The 22,394-nt window shown below is 38.9% G+C and overlaps 1 protein-coding gene across 2 annotated transcripts; it reads right to left on the reverse strand.

The window, feature by feature from the left end:
- Window positions 1-7,632: 7,632 nt before the first annotated feature.
- On the reverse strand, window positions 7,633-21,455 carry cnnm3 (cyclin and CBS domain divalent metal cation transport mediator 3). Of its 2 annotated transcripts, none has more exons than XM_076107977.1 (12): window positions 21,045-21,455; window positions 19,432-19,773; window positions 18,602-18,936; window positions 18,341-18,517; window positions 17,258-17,415; window positions 16,340-16,483; window positions 16,099-16,257; window positions 14,872-15,041; window positions 13,947-14,043; window positions 13,107-13,237; window positions 12,529-12,655; window positions 7,633-10,303 (listed from the first exon to the last, which is right to left on the reverse strand). In XM_076107977.1, the coding sequence occupies exons 1-12, from the start codon at window positions 21,420-21,422 to the stop codon at window positions 10,254-10,256; spliced, it is 2,268 nt and encodes a 755-aa protein (XP_075964092.1). In that variant the 5' UTR covers window positions 21,423-21,455; the 3' UTR covers window positions 7,633-10,253. The 2 variants fall into 2 exon arrangements, with proteins under 2 accessions (XP_075964092.1, XP_075964164.1); XM_076108049.1 differs by lacking the exon at window positions 7,633-10,303 and adding an exon at window positions 10,979-11,932.
- Window positions 21,456-22,394: the final 939 nt, after the last annotated feature.

Below are 22,394 nucleotides of genomic sequence, written 5' to 3' on the forward strand. Positions count from 1 at the left end.
ATGGTTGCCTCCAAAGCCCGCATTGGGCTCAAACAGTACATGAAAAATAAGCCTGTTCGCTGGGGATATAAACTCTTCGCTCTGGCCGACTGCAGCAACGGTTATACGTGGGACTTCTTTGTCTACGCGGGAAGGTTCCAGGGACACAGTTACGATTCGGTGATGGAGTTCGTCGACACCAAGTTGCTGGGCACTGGCTACAAGCTCTTTGTTGACAGTTTTTATACTAGTCCCACCCTTTTCCGCGACCTGCTTCAGAAGAGGATCTGGGCGTGCGGAACCATCCGCACCAACAGAATTGGATTCCCAAGAACTAAAGTAAACAGTCTGGTCTCAGACTCTCCCCGTGGCAGCATTCGCTGGATCAGGGAGGACTCCCTCCTCTTTGTCCAGTGGCGAGACAAGAAGGACGTCTTCATGTGTTCAACACTCCACACGGCCCATGCGGAGGACACGGTGCAAAGGAGGGTCAAAGGTGCAGATGGGCACTGGGCATTGAAGGACATCCCAGTTCCACCAGCGGTGAAGGAGTACAACCAGTAAGTACTATATATTTTATGCCCTTTGAAATGTCATCATTTGTGTGCTTGATATATTTATGTTTTGGTATATTTTTCTCAATGTTGTGTATTTCTGTCCATCCAGGTCCATGGGGGGAATGGACCTCTCTGACGCCCTGATCGGGTCCTATAAAGTCCTCCACAAGACCCATACGTGGTATAAGACGTTCTTTTATCATTTCATGGACATCGCGATTGTGAACGCCTTCCTCCTCCACACAGACATTGCAGAAGGTAAAGGAGAGGTACCGATGACCCAGAAGGCGTTCAGAGAGACCCTCGCCAGGGAGCTGGCAGAGGTGGGGTCTCCCTCCACAGCCAGACCTGGACCACCTCCTGCTCCAAGCGGAGCGCATCACAGGCCAGTACACATCAGTGGGCACAGCACCGCTGGGCGTCTGAAGTGCAGGCACTGCCATGCAAAGACACCACTGAAGTGCTCCTCCTGCGATGTGCCTTTGTGCTTGGTCCCCGGTCGTGACTGCTATAATAACTGGCATGTTGCCAATAACCTGTAAAAGTTATAATTAGTTTGCCGTGTGTTCATTTTTTGAATAAACTGCTTTTCCACCATAGCACTTGTTTTCACTCTTTTATGTGCACAAAGTTTAGTTTCAATTAGGGGAAAAAGCACTATGTGTTTATGCTTCAGTTACTCTGTGTCAGTAATAATGATAGTGAATCTGGATATGGGATAGGACACCTCTGTGTCACCTTTCATTAGAGACCAAAATGATGACTGTACGTTCCAGCGTTCAAGAATAGCCTCGGTATGTGACCGTGGTCACCGAGTGTCCTGTGGAGTCTCCGAATGGCCTTTTTTGGAAAACGCCTAGACATTGAACCTGGACTAGGTAAGGCTTCATGCTATGGTCCCATTGTGTTTTCCAGCTAATAAGTCCAGCTATAGTCATCTGCAGACGTCAGCTTGCAAAGAAATATTCAGGCGGAAATAAAAACCTACTTCAGTGTGTTCAAACTTCTATTACTCAATGCCAGTAGCACTTACAGTGATTCTGACTGTTGGGGATGTTTTAGGCTCATTTTACAGGAGCGGTAAGAGGTTAAAACCTTTTTGAATATTTACTTCTCAGCTGAGCACCAGGAGGACAGAATGGAGGCTACAGGTACTCGTAGTATTCCATACATTAATATTTAGTCTGTGTCTTATGTAAACATTACCAGTGTTTCTCTGTTTTGTCTCATTTCACTCAGCGATCGGACTCTTCAGCTGAGCGCTGTGAGGCTGAGGTGATAGGAGCAGCCAGAGGCCAAAGGTCATTTACTACATGAAACAAAAGTACAGTTTCAGGTTCCATCTTTGTGTTCGTCTTCCCTTGTTTTTAACTGCGGCATTTCAGTTCCATTGTAGGTCACAATCAATTCAGAATCGACAGAAATTGATAAAAACCCACAGAAGATAGGAAACCACATTTAACCAAACAAGGATGTGCAACTAAGAGAACAATAGACCTAACTTTGTTTTTTAATGAAGTGAATTTAAGCCCAGCAGAGGCCATTTAACAGTCAACTGTGTATATAAATATATATTTATCTAACGGTTACTGTATATAATGTCAGTGTTTCATGAATAGACACAACAAAATATGCATTATTTATTACATTACATATAATCATTCTGAAGCCAGCAATGTTATTCTTCAGTGACATTCAACAAAATGGTATTTTTTCGACATGCTATACTATGACTTTTTTCGACATGTTATACTTTGACTTTTTTCGACATGCTATACTATGACTTTTTTCGACATGTTATACTTTGACTTTTTTCGACATGCTATACTATGAATTTTTTCAACATGCTATACTATGACTTTTTTCGACATGTTATACTGACTTTTTTCGACATGTTATACTGTGACTTTTTTCGACATGTTATACTATGACTTTTTTCGACATGCTATACTATGACTTTTTTCGACATGTTATACTTTGACTTTTTTCGACATGCTATACTATGAATTTTTTCAACATGCTATACTATGACTTTTTTCGACATGTTATACTGACTTTTTTCGACATGTTATACTGTGACTTTTTTCGACATGTTATACTGTGACTTTTTTCGACATGTTATACTGTGACTTTTTTCGACATGCTATACTGTGACTTTTTTCGACATGCTATACTATGACTTTTTTCGACGTTATACTGTGACTTTTTTCGACATGCTATACTATGACTTTTTTCGACATGTTATACTGTGACTTTTTTCGACATGCTATACTGTGACTTTTTTCGACATGCTATACTATGACTTTTTTCGACATGCTATACTGTGACTTTTTTCGACATGCTATACTATGACTTTTTTCGACATGTTATACTTTGACTTTTTTCGACATGCTATACTGTGACTTTTTTCGACATGTTATACTTTGACTTTTTTCGACATGTTATACAAACTTTTTTCGACATGCTATACTGTGACTTTTTTCGACATGCTATACTATGACTTTTTTCGACATGCTATACTGTGACTTTTTTCGACATGCTATACTATGAATTTTTTCGACATGTTATACTATGACTTTTTTCGACATGTTATACTATGACTTTTTTCGACATGTTATACTTTGACTTTTTTCGACATGCTATACTGTGACTTTTTTCGACATGTTATACTAACTTTTTTCGACATGCTATACTGTGACTTTTTTCGACATGCTATACTGTGACTTTTTTCGACATGCTATACTATGACTTTTTTCAACATGCTATACTATGACTTTTTTCGACATGTTATACTGACTTTTTTCGACATGTTATACTGTGACTTTTTTCAACATGCTATACTATGACTTTTTTCGACATGCTATACTATGACTTTTTTCAACATGCTATACTATGACTTTTTTCGACATGTTATACTGACTTTTTTCGACATGTTATACTGTGACTTTTTTCAACATGCTATACTATGACTTTTTTCGACATGCTATACTGTGACTTTTTTCGACATGCTATACTGTGACTTTTTTCAACATGCTATACTGTGACTTTTTTCGACATGCTATACTATGACTTTTTTCGACATGCTATACTGTGACTTTTTTCGACATGCTATACTGTGACTTTTTTCAACATGCTATACTATGACTTTTTTCGACATGCTATACTGTGACTTTTTTCGACATGCTATACTATGACTTTTTTCGACATGCTATACTGTGACTTTTTTCGACATGCTATACTATGACTTTTTTCGACATGCTATACTGTGACTTTTTTCAACATGCTATACTATGACTTTTTTCGACATGTTATACTGACTTTTTTCGACATGTTATACTGTGACTTTTTTCAACATGCTATACTATGACTTTTTTCGACATGCTATACTGTGACTTTTTTCGACATGCTATACTATGACTTTTTTCGACATGCTATACTGTGACTTTTTTCGACATGCTATACTATGACTTTTTTCGACATGCTATACTGTGACTTTTTTCAACATGCTATACTATGACTTTTTTCGACATGCTATACTGTGACTTTTTTCGACATGCTATACTATGACTTTTTTCGACATGCTATACTGTGACTTTTTTCAACATGCTATACTATGACTTTTTTCGACATGTTGTACTGACTTTTTTCGACATGCTATACTGTGACTTTTTTCGACATGCTATACTATGACTTTTTTCGACATGTTATACTGACTTTTTTCGACATGTTATACTATGACTTTTTTCAACATGCTATACTATGACTTTTTTCGACATGCTATACTGTGACTTTTTTCAACATGCTATACTATGACTTTTTTCGACATGTACTGACTTTTTTCGACATGTTATACTGTGACTTTTTTCGACATGCTATACTGTGACTTTTTTCAACATGCTATACTATGACTTTTTTCGACATGTTGTACTGACTTTTTTCGACATGCTATACTGTGACTTTTTTCGACATGCTATACTATGACTTTTTTCGACATGTTATACTGACTTTTTTCGACATGTTATACTATGACTTTTTTCAACATGCTATACTATGACTTTTTTCGACATGCTATACTGTGACTTTTTTCAACATGCTATACTATGACTTTTTTCGACATGTTGTACTGACTTTTTTCGACATGCTATACTATGACTTTTTTCGACATGCTATACTGTGACTTTTTTCAACATGCTATACTATGACTTTTTTCGACATGTTGTACTGACTTTTTTCGACATGCTATACTGTGACTTTTTTCGACATGCTATACTATGACTTTTTTCGACATGTTGTACTGACTTTTTTCGACATGCTATACTGTGACTTTTTTCGACATGCTATACTATGACTTTTTTCGACATGTTATACTGACTTTTTTCGACATGTTATACTATGACTTTTTTCAACATGCTATACTATGACTTTTTTCGACATGCTATACTGTGACTTTTTTCAACATGCTATACTATGACTTTTTTCGACATGTTGTACTGACTTTTTTCGACATGCTATACTGTGACTTTTTTCGACATGCTATACTATGACTTTTTTCGACATGCTATACTATGACTTTTTTCGACATGTTGTACTGACTTTTTTCGACATGCTATACTATGACTTTTTTCGACATGCTATACTGTGACTTTTTTCGACATGCTATACTATGACTTTTTTCGACATGCTATACTGTGACTTTTTTCAACATGCTATACTATGACTTTTTTCGACATGCTATACTATGACTTTTTTCGACATGTTGTACTGACTTTTTTCGACATGCTATACTATGACTTTTTTCGACATGCTATACTGTGACTTTTTTCGACATGCTATACTATGACTTTTTTCGACATGTTGTACTGACTTTTTTCGACATGCTATACTGTGACTTTTTTCGACATGCTATACTATGACTTTTTTCGACATGTTATACTGACTTTTTTCGACATGCTATACTATGACTTTTTTCGACATGCTATACTGTGACTTTTTTCGACATGCTATACTATGACTTTTTTCGACATGCTATACTATGACTTTTTTCGACATGTTGTACTGACTTTTTTCGACATGCTATACTGTGACTTTTTTCGACATGCTATACTGTGACTTTTTTCGACATGTTATACTGACTTTTTTCGACATGTTATACTATGACTTTTTTCAACATGCTATACTATGACTTTTTTCGACATGCTATACTGTGACTTTTTTCAACATGCTATACTATGACTTTTTTCGACATGTTGTACTGACTTTTTTCGACATGTTATACTGTGACTTTTTTCGACATGCTATACTGTGACTTTTTTCAACATGCTATACTATGACTTTTTTCGACATGTTGTACTGACTTTTTTCGACATGCTATACTGTGACTTTTTTCGACATGCTATACTATGACTTTTTTCGACATGTTATACTGACTTTTTTCGACATGTTATACTATGACTTTTTTCAACATGCTATACTATGACTTTTTTCGACATGCTATACTGTGACTTTTTTCAACATGCTATACTATGACTTTTTTCGACATGTTGTACTGACTTTTTTCGACATGCTATACTGTGACTTTTTTCGACATGCTATACTGTGACTTTTTTCAACATGCTATACTATGACTTTTTTCGACATGCTATACTGTGACTTTTTTCGACATGCTATACTGTGACTTTTTTCGACATGCTATACTATGACTTTTTTCGACATGCTATACTGTGACTTTTTTCGACGTGCTATACTATGACTTTTTTCGACGTTATACTGTGACTTTTTTCAACATGCTATACTGTGACTTTTTTCAACATGCTATACTATGACTTTTTTCGACATGTTATACTGACTTTTTTCGACATGCTATACTATGACTTTTTTCGACATGCTATACTGTGACTTTTTTCGACATGCTATACTATGACTTTTTTCGACATGCTATACTATGACTTTTTTCGACATGCTATACTGTGACTTTTTTCGACATGCTATACTATGACTTTTTTCGACATGCTATACTGTGACTTTTTTCGACATGCTATACTATGACTTTTTTCGACATGCTATACTGTGACTTTTTTCAACATGCTATACTATGACTTTTTTCGACATGTTGTACTGACTTTTTTCGACATGCTATACTGTGACTTTTTTCGACATGCTATACTGTGACTTTTTTCGACATGTTATACTATGACTTTTTTCAACATGCTATACTATGACTTTTTTCAACATGTTGTACTGACTTTTTTGATAAAATTCATTTAAAATTACTATACGACTTTCTCTTGATATTTTTCGACATTCTATATACAATGACATTCTTCAACATGCTATAGTATGACTTTTTTTGGAAATAGTATGACTTACATACTATACTGACTGTATATATACACACATACATACAATTATATACATATGGTGTGTGACGGCCCAGGGCCTCTGCCGGGTATTGTCTGTCTTTCAGTGTCCCTGGGTCCTGGATCATTGGAGAGTGACATCAAGAAGATTGGAGGCAGCTGGCCACTGCCTTCGCCTTATAAGACCCGCCCCATCCGGAGGAAGTGTGGCTTCTTCCCCTCTGACACACCTGGTGTGCTGCAAGGAGTGTCTGGAAGCAGTGTTGCAGTAGTTGAACCTTCTGGCATTCATTGCGAGAATGCTCATTTTTGTTGCACATTTGAAATGTCCTGGCCTTTTGTTTATTAAAAGTATTTGTTTGGTTAGCTCCTTGCCTGAGTTTTCATGACATTTGCTATGGTTCCAGAGCCAGACCATAACAATACATACAAATATATGTGTGTGATATAAATGGGGTAGAAAGCCTTCTCAGAATATCGTGGTATAACTTAACAGCACTACAACTAAGCTTCCAAAATGAGCACCTCTAAATCTCTCTATAATATCATGTATGAAGGTAGGATTTATTAAAGTACTGTTGTATACAGGTTTAGATATGTGTAAATATAATTCATAATTTTGTTTCATCAACCTTTATGGAGTGCAGGAAAATCCCCCGACAGCTCAAAACACAAAGTACAAGTACTGAGCACAGTACTGAAACGTGTCCGTGTGGGAATAGAGGAGACAAACAAGAACACATTTTAGAACAGGATTGAGTTTATTTTCTAAGAAACTTGATTATTGAAGGTGTTAAATGGAATGGAGTCTCTCAATGCACCCAAAAAAAATAAAATAGAGAAGTTCTAAAGAAATGTAATCCGGACAGAAAGAGGAATTTCTTAAACTGTATATCTCTTAACTTCTGTAGTAACAGCGTTATTGTACCTGAAAACCGATTTCCAATAAACTACTTCCTCAAATGATGCTCTGAGCCGTTATATATTAATACACGCATCCAGACATTTCTCTCCATCAGTACAAAGTAATGATTATCTTTTTACATTCAGTCTTCTGATACCATAGAAATGAACTTATTGCAACAAAACTAAAATACAAAGTAAACAGCTGAAAATATTTACTCAAGACTCACAAAGACTTCTCCTGGAATATGGCAATGATGATAACACTGAGCGAATCAAACGCACAACATGGAATCAAAGTAGACGAAGAAAGAGACAGAAATGGTGCGAACGTAACACAGAGCGACTCCTACACAACCCTGCTGCTGCATTCAAGCTTATTTTAAACATAATACTCACATGTCATACTGTGTGTACTGTGTGTTGAGAGAGAATACTTTGTCTCTTCATGCTGTCTCATGACTACACTGTAAGAAATCGAGGGGGGGGGGGGGGGGAGGTATTTCTATTTCATGTAGCTTTACAATTCAACCTCTCAGAGGTAAATATTGTACTTTTTACTACATTTGTCTGACAGCTTTAGTTTCTTCTCACTGATCTATCAATACTTTTACTGAGATAATAATACTAGGAGTAGGGTTTTGTATGCAGGAGTATTTTTCGCAGTGTGGTATTAGTACTTTTACTGAAGTAAAGGATTTCTTCCACAACTGCACTAATGTTATCCTTAAATATAAAATAATCGCGTGTGGTTGGATTATACGTCTTACAAACTAGTACTTTATTTTTAACACACCCCCGCTTTCAACTTTAGAGTTTCATTTTTTACACTGAACATTTCTTTTGTCATCTATTTCTTACAGTGTAGTCGCAGTACAAAGGAGCCAGTATGGACGGGACGACCCGTGACTTTACATGTGAGCATGTGAGTACTGCATCAAAATACACTTTAAAAACACAGATTTTTAATTATTCAGTCAAGCGGATCACGGAGAGAGAGTCCCCTTTATATATATATATAAAGTTTTTAAAGTGTATTTTGATATATATATATATATATATATATCGTTAATATATTAACGATATATATATATCGTTAATATATTAATGTACAAACACGGGGAACACAAAGGGTTATTTAGAGGCTATTTATGACATACACACATGCAACAATGACCGTTTAAGATGAGCGTTTACATCGAGTCCGGTTAACGGAGGGAAGGTGAAGACATGTAGGAATGAGATATTGTACGTGTCTCTCACACACACACACACACACACACACACGGATAAAACAAACAGGTTCTGGAATGTTGACTGAAATAAAATAAATTAGAAAAGAGACGAGGAGTCGCTGGATGACACTGATCAGGTAAGTTAGAGTTACGTCTGTGCGTGGAACGTAGCTAAACTAAGCTAAGCTAGTGTTGGTGACGAGAGACGCAGAGACAAAACTAAATGACACTACAACAAAATGTCTTGACTTTAAATTGACAAACACAATTTAAACGGGATCATAAAATGATTTGTGTCTCACCGTTGACTACCGTACATATTTGTACTTTCAAAATAAGGTGGAAGGGGAGGGACTTATTCTGGAAAGATTTCCAAAATAAAGCTCAAATTAACACATTAAAATGTATTTTTTCTGTCTGACAACCCAAAGATATTCATCACATGAGATGAAGGCAGCAAATCCTCACAAATAAGCCGATTTATTGATTATCAAAATAGTTATTTTTCTGAATCGACTAATTGTTCCAGCTCTACTTCCAACCTCAATTTGGTTCGTCGTCATCTTCATCATCAATAAAAACTTTCACTCTGTTAGTAAGGAGCGTTTACTCTTTTCTTTTTACTTTGGTTACTTTGTAAAATCCTTATTTTACCTCTTGCATTCTAAATGAATATTTAAAGTATGAACTACCTCTGAAAGATCGTTTTTCAGCCACACACACACGAGGGTATAAAAACGAGGACGTACCTTACAACTTGTAAAATAGCTTAATACTATCAGCAGTGCACAAATTGAATGTGCAAATCTGCTTTTGACTTTCTTTCTTTTTTAAGTGTCTCAAAGGGACGGATGCTTCAGTACAAGTACAAGTACACACACACACACACACACACACACACACACACACACACACACACAAAAGTGAGGAATCATGAAGAGTTTAGTATGAACCCGGAAGAAAAGGCACGGCCAAATTAAAGTAAAATGTATTTATGTATATATATATATACACATAAAGTCCAAAGTGTATAAAACAGCATGAAATTATAATTGCAATGAAAATCACAAAAACAAATTAAAGGAATGAGATCTACGTAACAAATAAAATCTCTCACTCCAGTTTTGTCCAATAACTACGTTCCAGCCATAAATGATTCATCAATTAAAATAAAAACAACAAAATAAAAATCTCTACTTGTTTGGAGCAGGTTCAGAACCGCATTACCCATGAGCCTCCTCTTCTGTGGAGCTCTCCTGGGCGCTACTGCCACCTGTGGAACCCGACCAATGAGAGGGAGAGCTGGGTGAGTGAGGTCGTGATGACATCACGGCGAGCACAATCACGCAACACGGGGTGTTAAAGGTGACGGAGGGCGGACAGAAAGAGAGACGAAGAAGAAGAGCCAGAGTTTAAGGAGGAGAAGAAGAAGCCCAAAGCTCCAGAACAAGAAAAACCCTCTTTGACTTTATTAACAATTCTGATAACTGAAGATCTCGAGAGGAGTTTTTCTCGACAGTATGTCGTGTGGCTCCTTTAATATATTTAGATAAGGATGGTAGCTTTAATAGTTTAACATTTAACTCCATTTCCCATAAGCCCGAGGACTTTGAGGGCTCAAACTCCTGGCTCGACATCTTGAGATATTAAGATAAATTGAGTTTATAATCAACTATAGCTTCTTGTCCACGTCTGTTTGTATTTAAATCACACTTGAGGTGACGCAACACTTCCTCAGACGGACGTATTGGAGGTTTTCTGCTCACTCAGCAGTTTGGTGTTCGTCAGTTATTTGATAAAAATGAGTAATGAAGTTATTTTTAATAGGATTTTAAGGGGATGATTAATGGATTGTAATATATTATGGTATTTTAAATAGATTATTTGCATATTTAAATAGAGTTTTAATAGATTATTTGCATATTTAAAGGGCTTTTAATTGATTTGCATATTTAAAGGTATTTTTAAAGGTAGAAACCAGTAAAATTAAACAGAAATACATGAAGCCATCCCTTAATTTATACCGTAAAAGGAATTTTTGTGGGATTGTTAAATTTCATTAATTTGCGCCAGACAATATATCAAACCACTAAATTAAACCAGAAACCTTAACAACATCTTAAAGGGCTGAATTAGGAATTCTGAGCATACATATTGCCTCCATACGGCTCTCAACATGGCGACGGCTGAGCCAGCGGCTAGCAGCTAACAGTGCTAACTACGGCAACAGTGCGGAGAGTTTGCTCTTTTTAAACTATTTGTTCACATTTTGACAAAGTTGTCCCGATTTAAAATATGCTGAATGAACCATTAGCAGCTCCTGTTTGCAGTGTATCCATAGATACACAGGCAGCCGTCACTGAGCTACTTTGATATTGAAACTTAAAAACGTGAGTATTATTAGTCGTACAGAGCGTCTTTCTTCTCTAAGCACCTGTCCCTGAGCCTCCAATGTGGACGCCGGAGGACACATTTCATCCCTTTAAAGTCTTAATAATGTCGTAAATATTAATTATATGAAGTGAACAGCTGGATCAGATCAGACTCAATGTTTACAGAGAGAGAAGTGAGAAATAAAACAGAGGTTACAAACACAAACACACACACACACACACACACACACAAAGAGGAATTAGTCTGATGGAAATCAAATGAGGGCTGATTGTTACGAGGTAAAGGTGATAACAGTCCTGTCTCACTTAGAAGAGGAAGAGGAAGTGTGTGTGTGTGTGTGTGTGTGTGTGTGTGTGTGTGTGTGTGTGTGTGTGTGTGTGCTCTATGTTCGCTGTCATGCCACAGACGGGCTGCATTTTCATTTACCTCATGCAAAAACAAAACAAAACAAATAAATACTAACAGTAATTCTCAATGGTATCAAAGAATGAAAAGTTTACGGGGAACTCTGGACGGAGCAGAGAAGAAGACACGGAGGCACGAAAGCAGGAAAAAAGAAAAGAGAGAAAGAGGAAAATTAATTATCATTCAGCTGAAAGCAAAAACAGGAAAGTGCAGTGAGGAAATACTACAAAGACATTTGTATTCAAAGAGATGCAGTGTGATTTAAGGCCACGTCCACCAAAATGTTTCTCCCTAAAGACAACGGCTGGTTCTCCAGGCTGCATTCTCTCTAGTGTCCACCAGGGGGCGACTCCTCTGGTTGTATAGAAGTCTATGAGAAAATGACTCTACTTCTCTCTTGATTTATTACCTCAGTAAACATTGTAAACATGAGTTTATGGTCTCAATCTCTAGTTTCAAGTCTTCTTCAATACAGCATGATGTTCATTTAGTACATTATGGTCCATTTAGAGTCACACAGACCATAAAGCAGGGGATGCTTTAGGGCGGGGCTACACGGTGATTGACAGGTCTCTACCAGAGACGTATACGGCGTCTCTACGTCAGATGTAGGAAATCGTTTTTAGTTTTTTTAAACGCTGTCCTCAGGGAGAAACGATTTGGTGGACATGGTATATGTTAGTGTTTTAAGGACCCTACCTTGTTGAGAGTTTCTGTCGTTGAGCAGCTTGGTCTGACTGTTGGGCAGGATCTTAATCTCAGGAGGATCTGGACTCTGACCGACCTGCGACGCCATGACAGCGTTCAGATACTGGAGACGAGTCACCTACAAGACAAAGCCAGAGTTTAGTGTTCCCTCTAAACCAGCTCCATGCAGTGAGTTTAATAAATCTCACTCTGTCATTAATCTATAAACCCATTCTGAATCCATACAATATCAATATTGAATGTAAAAACAGTTATTTAAAGAATACATGCATATATTTCCTGTGTGTGTGTATTATTAGCAAACTGCTGCAGTAACATGAGAGGTTTTCTAAAGGGTCTGGTGCTCAGAGACACTACCACTTTAGTCCACAGGGGGCGCCAGAATCAACACTAAATGAAAGTTCCTTGTAGAAACTTTAAACGTATTATTCCTTCACTGTGAATGAATTAAAGTAAAAGTATGAATCAGGGCATCTTGGAGTCTGATATCCAGCTCATATACTTTTGACACAACTTTGGTCTGAGACATCCTCAAATCTCAGTGTGTAACTGAAAACACACACACAAACCCGTATGAGCTGCAGGTCGGTGAGCGCTCGGACGGTGTAGTCGGGACAATAGCTGGACGGGCTCGTGGCGTCCGCTGACTCAAAGGGATCCCTGGGAGACTGACACTGGGTCGACACTGGAGACTGGTGCACTGCAACACACACACACACACACACACACACACACAGTCAGCACAATATCTGCAATCCTGCCACTTCTTCTCCTTTTTATAGACATGTGCCGACTCGTATAAAGCTCAGTGAAGTAAACACAGAGGAAAAACTGCCTCGTCATTCATTTTACACAACCGTGATCTTCATGTTGTAACCGCACGATGACAGAAACTGTAATAATATAAAATATAATAACGTATTATTACTTTAATAGAAACATCAAAACATACATTTTTATTGTATATTATACTGTACTAATATATATATATATATATATATATATATATATATATATATATATATATATATATATATTATACTTTATTTTACTAATTCAAATGTATATATTAATTTAATATATTTATTAAACTTCTGTTATTTTTAACTCTAGTAATAATATAATAAACAATAAATTTTGGCGACGGTCACAATTAACATAGTAAGAAAAAATAAAAATAAACAAGTTCTGCAAGAAAAGAGCTGCTCAGGTTTTAAAAAGTAAGAGGACATAATGTACAAATGTTCAGTCTTAATAATATGAGCAATAAAGATTTGCGTTAATGCAGCGTGTAAGTTAGACGTCCAAATAAAACTCTGGATTCAACAACAGCAGCTCTGATCACTGATAATCAGTGATGATCAGTCCTTACGGAGTCAGCTCTGTGTAACTGTGATTCTCCATCTCACCTGAAGAGGGCAGCGTTAGTGCAGAGACTCCGTAGTACGTGAACGCTCCGTTCTCAAACTTCAGCCCCTCTTTACCGATCTCCACCTCCACTCGACCCTGAATACAAACAGGAAGCAGCGACACGTCAATGTCACAATATCTCATGTTTGATGAACAAAAAAGTGCTCTTTGTGTTATCAGTAATAGATAATAAATAAGCCATGAAGTGTTATAACAACATACCAACATATGATGTTATAAAGAGAAACGGTTGTTTTAATGGGATTTAAGCACCGTTTTAAAGAAAGTGATGCGTTTGTTTTGAGATGTTTGGAGACATAGAACTGCAGCAGTTGACTGAGAATCTTCACTTTTTAAAGTTTTTTTAGTGTCAAAGTACAGGAGCTGATAACAGCTGATTCAGCAGATTTTTAATGGTGCCAATTTGCCAAAATGTGAAGAAATTATTGCTACGCAATTTGCTCTCGCTGTTTTGGGGAGAAAGATTTTGTAACGCTGAAGCGATGGGAGGAGAGTTGGGTCAACTTCTTAATTTTGTTTGTTTTAATTATTACTGTGAAAATACATTATTATATATATATAAACTTTAATCTTGGAATATGACCCTAATACGCTGTCATATTTATCTAACCTTAAACTAGACATAAACAATATAAGTTAAATAAAGTTCAGAGCTCTTTTTTTCATAAATACGATGCATTAACCTTAAAGTAGTTCTATGAATGGAGTCTGGTGTGTTTGTAGAGATCATAGATAACAGCTTCAGTGTCTGACATCAAGGTAAAGAGGTGGAAACATTCTAAACATAGAGTTCACTTAAACTGATAGAGATTCTTTCAGGAGTCTAGAATACGTCCACAGAACATGACTTTGTGTTCAGTTGGTGAACTTTAAGGTGACTCCGTGTGAACCTGCAGCACTGACCTGCAGCAGCAGGATGAAATAGTCCACCGGGTGGTTGCGGGTGTAGAGATAGTGAGCCGGGCTCAGCCGGTTGTTTGGGTCAAAGTGGACTTCCTGGTTGACACTGGGGTGACGGAGCAGGTGGAACAGGACCTTCTCCGACATGCGGCCGGGGCTGAAGTGTGCCACCTCTGCAGGGGGTGGGGGGGCCACACACACACACACACACACACACACACACACACACACACACACACACACACACACACACACACACACACACACACACACACACACACACACACACACACACACACAGATCTGAATTAACTTGAAGAAGCTTGTTTCTCCCATCGATCCTCAGCCGTCACTCAGAAGTATAATAAGTAACAAGGAACACAATCATTACACGTGTGGAGTTAAACTGTGACGGATTCAATCAGTGAGAGACCGATCTGTCCACTAACTACCGGAGAACAGTTATAAATCAGCTGCTATGTTGATGTTCTTCTTCTTTTCTTTAATAAGAAACACATAAAAAGAGCACACATGCTTTATTTACATGTGTCACATGACAGAGGAGGATCCTGTTGAACTAGTTTCATTATTGATTTGTAAATATTGATTGAAGAGGTTTAAAAGTATCTACGACTAACCTTCTATTTCTACTGTGGAGTCTGAAGAAGAGCTTTGATGAAGTTCATTCCAGCGTGTTTTTGGCTGCTTTTATTGTGAAACTCTTGACACTGAAACAGGAAGCTGCTCCTTATAAAATCTAAGCCATTTAGAGTCGTCCTCTCAGACCACGGAATATATAAGAAGTGGACGTAGTCGTCATGACATCAACTCATTGGTTTGTGGACGTTTTGAAGCCTTGAGTTCGGCGCCTGGACAGGAAGTGACCATATATGGACTGAGGAGGAGTGACGTAGAGACGCCGTATACGTCTCTGGTAGAGACCTGTCAATCACCGTGTAGCCCCGCCCTAAAGCATCCCCTGCTTTATGGTCTGTTTGACTCTAAATGGACCATAATGTACTAAATGAACATCATGCTGTATTGAAGAAGACTTGAAACTAGAGATTGAGACCATAAACTCATGTTTACAATGTTTACTGAGGTAATAAATCAAGAGAGAAGTAGAGTCATTTTCTCATAGACTTCTATACAACCAGAGGAGTCGCCCCCTGGTGGTCACTGGAGAGAATGCAGCTTAGTGAACATACAGGTGTGCAGGTAAAGCCTCACCTCTGGACAGGAAGCGGTGTGTAGCCAGCAGGAGCTGTGGTGACGTCCTGATCTTGGGTTCTCCTTCAGGGGGCTTGAAGATAGAAAACTCCTCGTGGACGCTGCGAGGCTCCAGAGGAATCTCCAGCGGAGCGAGAGGACGCTTCACCTTCCTGTCCACTGCAGGAGGAGACGGAAACTTTTAATAAAAGACATCAGCAGACACTAAATGAATAAACACATTTACAACAAACAAACTTACGGTAGCCGTCAGACTCATCCAGGATCTCTGACTTGATGATCTCCTCGATGACGTCCTCTAAGGTGACCAATCCCAGCACCTCGTAGAACGGATCCCCCTCCCCCTCGTTGTTCACCTTCTGGACGATGGCCATGTGAGAGTTACCTGAGAGGAAAAGTCACAGAGAGGACTCCTTCAGTAAATCAGTAAACGGCAGGGTCACCAAAATTACAAAAAGACTCATTTTTACTTGAACAGGGGATTGTTTTTAATCGTTACTCTGAATCAGAGCTTTTCAATCCGTGTCAACTCTTCAATTTGAAGTTGAAGGGACACGAGGCAAAGATACTTGCATTCCTCCTGGGAGTCAAAACTCACTTTTATTTTGTTAAAAAAGCCTCAATCTTAGCTTCCTGTTAAGATACAGGTACTTTCTGGGGCTTTTATTTTGAAAGGGATGGGAGCTGGGAGATGGGGGGGGGGCAGAATCAGATCTGACAGGACTGTATTGTAAGCCAATAAAAGGAAGCTTAAACGTGAGGCTTGAACTGAGCTGCCTGTTAAGATGGAGTTAAATTCTGGGGCTTTTATTTTGAAAAACTAGGTCCATCGCTAGTTGCCTGTTGACATACAGTGAAAGTTGTTGGGCTTCTATTTCGTAAAACACGCCTCAGCCCCTTTAAAATAAAAGCACCAGAAAGTATCTTAACTCTTAAGATACAGATACTTTCTGGTACTTTTATTTTGAAGGGGTGGGGTGACAGAATCAGATCTGACACGACTGGATAGGTAGCCAATAAAAGAGAAGCTTAAAAGTGAAGACTTTTTATACTGTCTAAGACAGAATTCAATGCTTCCTAATGCTTCACGTCCTGCACATACTCAAAATAAATCAAAATAAAACGTAGAAAACATTAAAACAAAGGTGTTGTGTTGCACCTTTCTTGAACTCCTCCAGCATGGCGTCCAGCTTGGTGTCGTTGAACACGTAGTGCAGCGGGTGGTTGTAGAACTTGGTGATGGTCGTCATGGGGGTGGAGTCATCCGGGTCCACCAGAGCCAAGTCCTTCACGTACAGGATTTCCACGATGTTGGACCTGGAACATCAAACACATGTGTTGATGTGTGTGTGTGTGTGTGTGTGTGTGTGTGTGTGTGTGAGATCATGGGTCACTAAACCAACATCACTGAGTGAAATCTGAGTAAAGAAGGTTTAAACAATAACAGGTTCTTTCTGTCATTATAAAAAGTTTAAACATTGAACTGCTGTGTGTTTCTGCTGCAGTTAGGAGAAAGAACCAGAACTTGAATCTATTTTATTATTATAATAATAATAATAAAACCTTTTTATTTATTTCTCATACATTTCACTTCTGTTGTTCTTTTATATAACTAAGACTAAAGAAGTGTAAGAATTGACATATATTAGGCTAATTATATCAATATTTATTTATGTTCATAAAACAGAAAGAACATAAAAGAAAACACGTATATGTATCTTTCAGGACCTTCACATTACTTACATTCTTACTGTAAGAACATTACTTTAGGTGCAACGAAATTCAGACGGCGGTTAATTTATGACTCTTTAATTTTACAAAATATTCTTGTTTTTTCTTGTAAATTTACATCTATAATCTCAGAGAATATTCAGTTTTTCTCTTGTAAATTTACAACTTCAATTTAAAAATATATTTTTGGTTTTTTCTCATAAATTTACAACTTTAATTTCATAGAATATATATTTTTGTAAATTTACACCTTTGTTCTCAGAGAATATTTTTGTTTTTTTCTCGTAAATTTACGACTTTAATCTTGGAAATTGTGATTTTTTTTCTTCAGAATATTCCGCCCCATCCCCCAGCTATTTGTTTAACCTACAATAACACTAAAATGCTACCACACCTCTCTGATTGCGAGTACAATAACTCTGCCCTGTTTTGACTGTTTTCATCACTAATCTATAACTTCTGGTTGGATAAACTCTCGGGCAGAGCCGTGTTCCCATGTTCCCATGTTCACCTTTCCTCCTCGTAGATGGGCACCCGGGTGTATCCGCTCTGCATGATCTCAGACATGGTGGAGAAGTCCAGGACCACGGAGCTGGGCAGCATGAAGCAGTCCTTCAGGGGGGTCAGGATGTCCTCCACCGTCTTACTGCGCAGCATCCCGCGGCTGAACTCCTCCTTCACAAACTCACTGGGACAGGAAACACGGCGAGGATGAGCCGACACAGCGCTTCTTCAAACACACCTCCGGGTCTCCGTCGTGGTCTCTTCTTACCTGTACGGGTCGTTGACGCTCGTGCGGATCATCTCCATGGCCCGCTCCCTTATCCCACAGGTGCTGATGTCCCTCCTCAGCGCCAGGTCCAGGAAAAGCCCCAGAGGGCAGGACAGCGGGCAGGTGAGCACCAGACACACCTGGGCCAGCCAGGTGAGTCCCGGCGCCAGCTGGAAGCCGTACCCGGAGCACAGGACGTGAGGAGCCAGCTCAGCCACGAAGAAGACAAGGAAGCCGCTGGTGAAGACGGCGGAGACGATGGTGCCCAGCGCACGGTAGAGGAGGACGCCGAGGGCCGAGTGTCCCACAGCGGTCAGGAACAGCAGAGAGCACGTCTGACAAAAAGACATTTAAGAACATTTAGGAACAGCTGGTTCATCTCATTCTCTGCATGAAGCACAAGTACTGAAGTGATGTACTTTGGTAACATTTTGAGGTACTTAAGTTGTATTTTACTGGAGCAATTTCAGTTTATGCTACTTCATACTTCTACATCTTATACTCTTCACTCCACTACATTTATTTGAAATGGTTTCTTTACAGATTCAGATTATTAATACAACATATTTACAAATAAAATATATATAATAGCTTCATAACAGCAGTGTAAATAAAAGAGCTCCACCGTTACCAGCTGCAACATTAAAGTGATGAACACATAATATGAAATGTATGAATCTGAGATGAGCCATTCTGCATAATTAGTACTTTTACTTTTGGTACTTCAAGTACTTGTTGATGCTACTTTAGTAAGACTTTAGAATGCAGGACTTCTACTTGCAACAGAGTATTTATACACTGTATAACCCGAGTACTCCTCAGAAACTCACCAGGAAGTTGCCCCTCCTCCGGATGGGCTCCAGGCGCTTGGCGGCCCGCTTCTCCTCCTCGGACCCGCAGCTGTGGAGGACGTAGAGCTCCACGGGGTCCAGCCACAGCAGGCTCAGGTTCACGGTCCTCAGCAGCGCGCAGACCGGCAGCAGCACCACGACCAGCACGGCCAGAGCCCACGGTGGAATGTAGTCCGCCGGCAGACCCGTGTCGGTGTTGATCCGCAGCCGGTCCGGGATCCCCGCGGACGCCCATTTCCCCCCGCTCAGCACGCACAGGTGGTGGTACGTCTGCTGCTCGCTGCTAGCTGCGTTCTCTCCAGCAGAGATGCTCCGCCGGACCTAAGATCAGATCAGATCAGTCGACCCTCATCTACCGGCATGTCTTCAGTATAAGAGTCTCCTGAATGATGATACTATTTATATTAATATTCTCAATTCTTTCATGTTTCTGCATGCTTTGTAAAGGCTCAACATTGCATAACTTTGTAAATGATCTTCTGTTTGTATAGGTTTACTTTGTAACATCTGCCTCTTGGCTTTAACTCTGGAGCATTTACAGCAATGTTTGTATTAATGTGCACCGTCTCTTATCAAATAAACCAATACATGAAAACAAATTGTCCCGCAGTGGGGAAATATACAGGATTACAGCCGCATAGTGGAGTAAATATATATACATATACACACAGTATAGTGCAAACAAGAGACATAGTAAAAAAAACAAGTATTATAAATAAGTAAATAAGTAATAAAACAGTAAAGAATATTAAATAACAAAAAAAAAAACTAATATACTATGTATACAGACAGAATAGTTGTAGTATTGCACCGTGTATTTATATCGCAGCGTATCTATATCGGAGCGTATCTATATCGCAGTGTATTTATATCGCAGTGTATCTATATCGCACAGTGTATTTATATCGCACAGTGTATCTATATCGCACAGTGTATTTATATCGCAGTGTATCTATATCGCACAGTGCATCTATATCGCACAGTGTATCTATATTGCACAGTGTATCTATATTGCAGTGTATTTATATCGCAGTGTATTTATATCGCACAGTGTATCTATATCGCACAGTGTATCTATATTGCAGTGTATTTATATCGCAGTGTATTTATATCGCACAGTGTATCTATATCGCACAGTGTATTTATATCGCAGTGTATCTATATCGCACAGTGCATCTATATCGCACAGTGTATTTATATCGCAGTGTATTTATATCGCACAGTGTATCTATATCGCACAGTGTATTTATATCGCACAGTGCATCTATATCGCACAGTGTATTTATATCGCAGTGTATTTATATCGCACAGTGTATCTATATCGCACAGTGTATTTATATCGCACAGTGCATCTATATCGCACAGTGTATTTATATCGCAGTGTATCTATATCGCACAGTGTATCTATATCGCAGTGTATTTATATCGCACAGTGTATCTATATCGCACAGTGTATTTATATCGCAGTGTATCTATATCGCACAGTGCATCTATATCGCACAGTGTATCTATATTGCACAGTGTATTTATATCGCACAGTGTATATATGTCTCACTGTATTTATATCGCACGTGCTGTTAGTGTTGTTATACCTCCACCGTTATCAGCCCGCTGTACGTCTCATCCGGTGTGAATCCGCGCGTCACCTGGAAACAGGACCGTTGACGGTTGTGCTCATGCACGCACGGGTCGGGCGCGTCCCCGACAGCCGCCCCGGCCGCTCCGCCGGATGCCCCCGCGAACGCCACCAACGGCCAGCTTCCATTCAGCTCGGTGCCGAAGAGACGGAGCTCGAACGTGGCTCCCTCTGGCGCCGAGATGATCCGATCCTTCATACACACCAGACCGGTCGGAGCTTCCAGTCGCAGCCCCAGGACCGGCGGGGCTTCCCGGCCGCAGTCGCCGTACCTGATCCCGCAGAACAACAATATCATCAACAGCAACCGTAGACCTGCCAAGCTGGCCACCATATTGGAATTGGTCGGCCTGGCTCTGCGCGCGGATCATGTGACTCCACAGCGGCCCCGCCCACTGACGGGGGCTGCGCTAGCCAAACGGACGCGGCAACTGAGCTGCTGTGACGGCCATTTTGGGTCGTACAAATTAGAACGTAAGACACAAAATGATTGGGATTAAATAAAATAAAATACAGCTGTGAATAAAGTGAATGTAAAGAAATGTAGTGAATGTATGACCAATGAGAAGTAATACAAAGGCTATATATATATTTAAATAAAGGTCTATATATATATATAAGTGAAAATGAACACGGCAACTGAGCTGCCATGGCGGCCATTTTGGTTCTATTCGTTTTGAGGCGGAGCGCTGAGATTTCTCTTCATGTTGGGGCTTGATTCTGAATGTTTTGGTTTTTTTTTTTACTGCGCCGCCTCTTCTCTAAACCAGCGAATTACAGTCAGTGTTCGTTAATGGCCAATAACAAATGAGGAAACAAGAGGAGCGAACGCCCTTCTTTGTTAGATTTCATATAAACAAGTCATTCATCACTCTGGGCCTCTGGTAGACTCAATACACATTCATTGAATCAATGCTAATTTAATCACACTTCACATTTACATACAAGGATTGGTTCTGACTTGTTTCTGTCTGACTTAAAACAAGTACTTATCTGCATCACGCTTTAAGTTATTTATTGTCTTATGAACTACATTTACAAAGAAACAGTCGTACAAATTAGAATCTAAGACACAAAATGTTGCAGAAGTTAAAATAAATAAAATAAAATACATTAGTGTGTTAAGTGAATAAACTGAATGTAAAGAAATGTAGTGAATGTATGCCCAATGACAAGTAATAAAAAGGCTATATATATATATATATTTAAATAAAGATATTTATGTGAAAGTATATGAAGGTAAAGTGACACTATAAAGAAATAAAGGCATATGAAATTGAATAAAATTCACCATAATTAGTCAATC

Source organism: Anarhichas minor, unplaced genomic scaffold (genome assembly GCF_050575085.1).
Source record: "Anarhichas minor isolate MPS153535 unplaced genomic scaffold, ASM5057508v1 ptg000002l, whole genome shotgun sequence".
Taxonomy (NCBI): domain Eukaryota; kingdom Metazoa; phylum Chordata; class Actinopteri; order Perciformes; family Anarhichadidae; genus Anarhichas; species Anarhichas minor.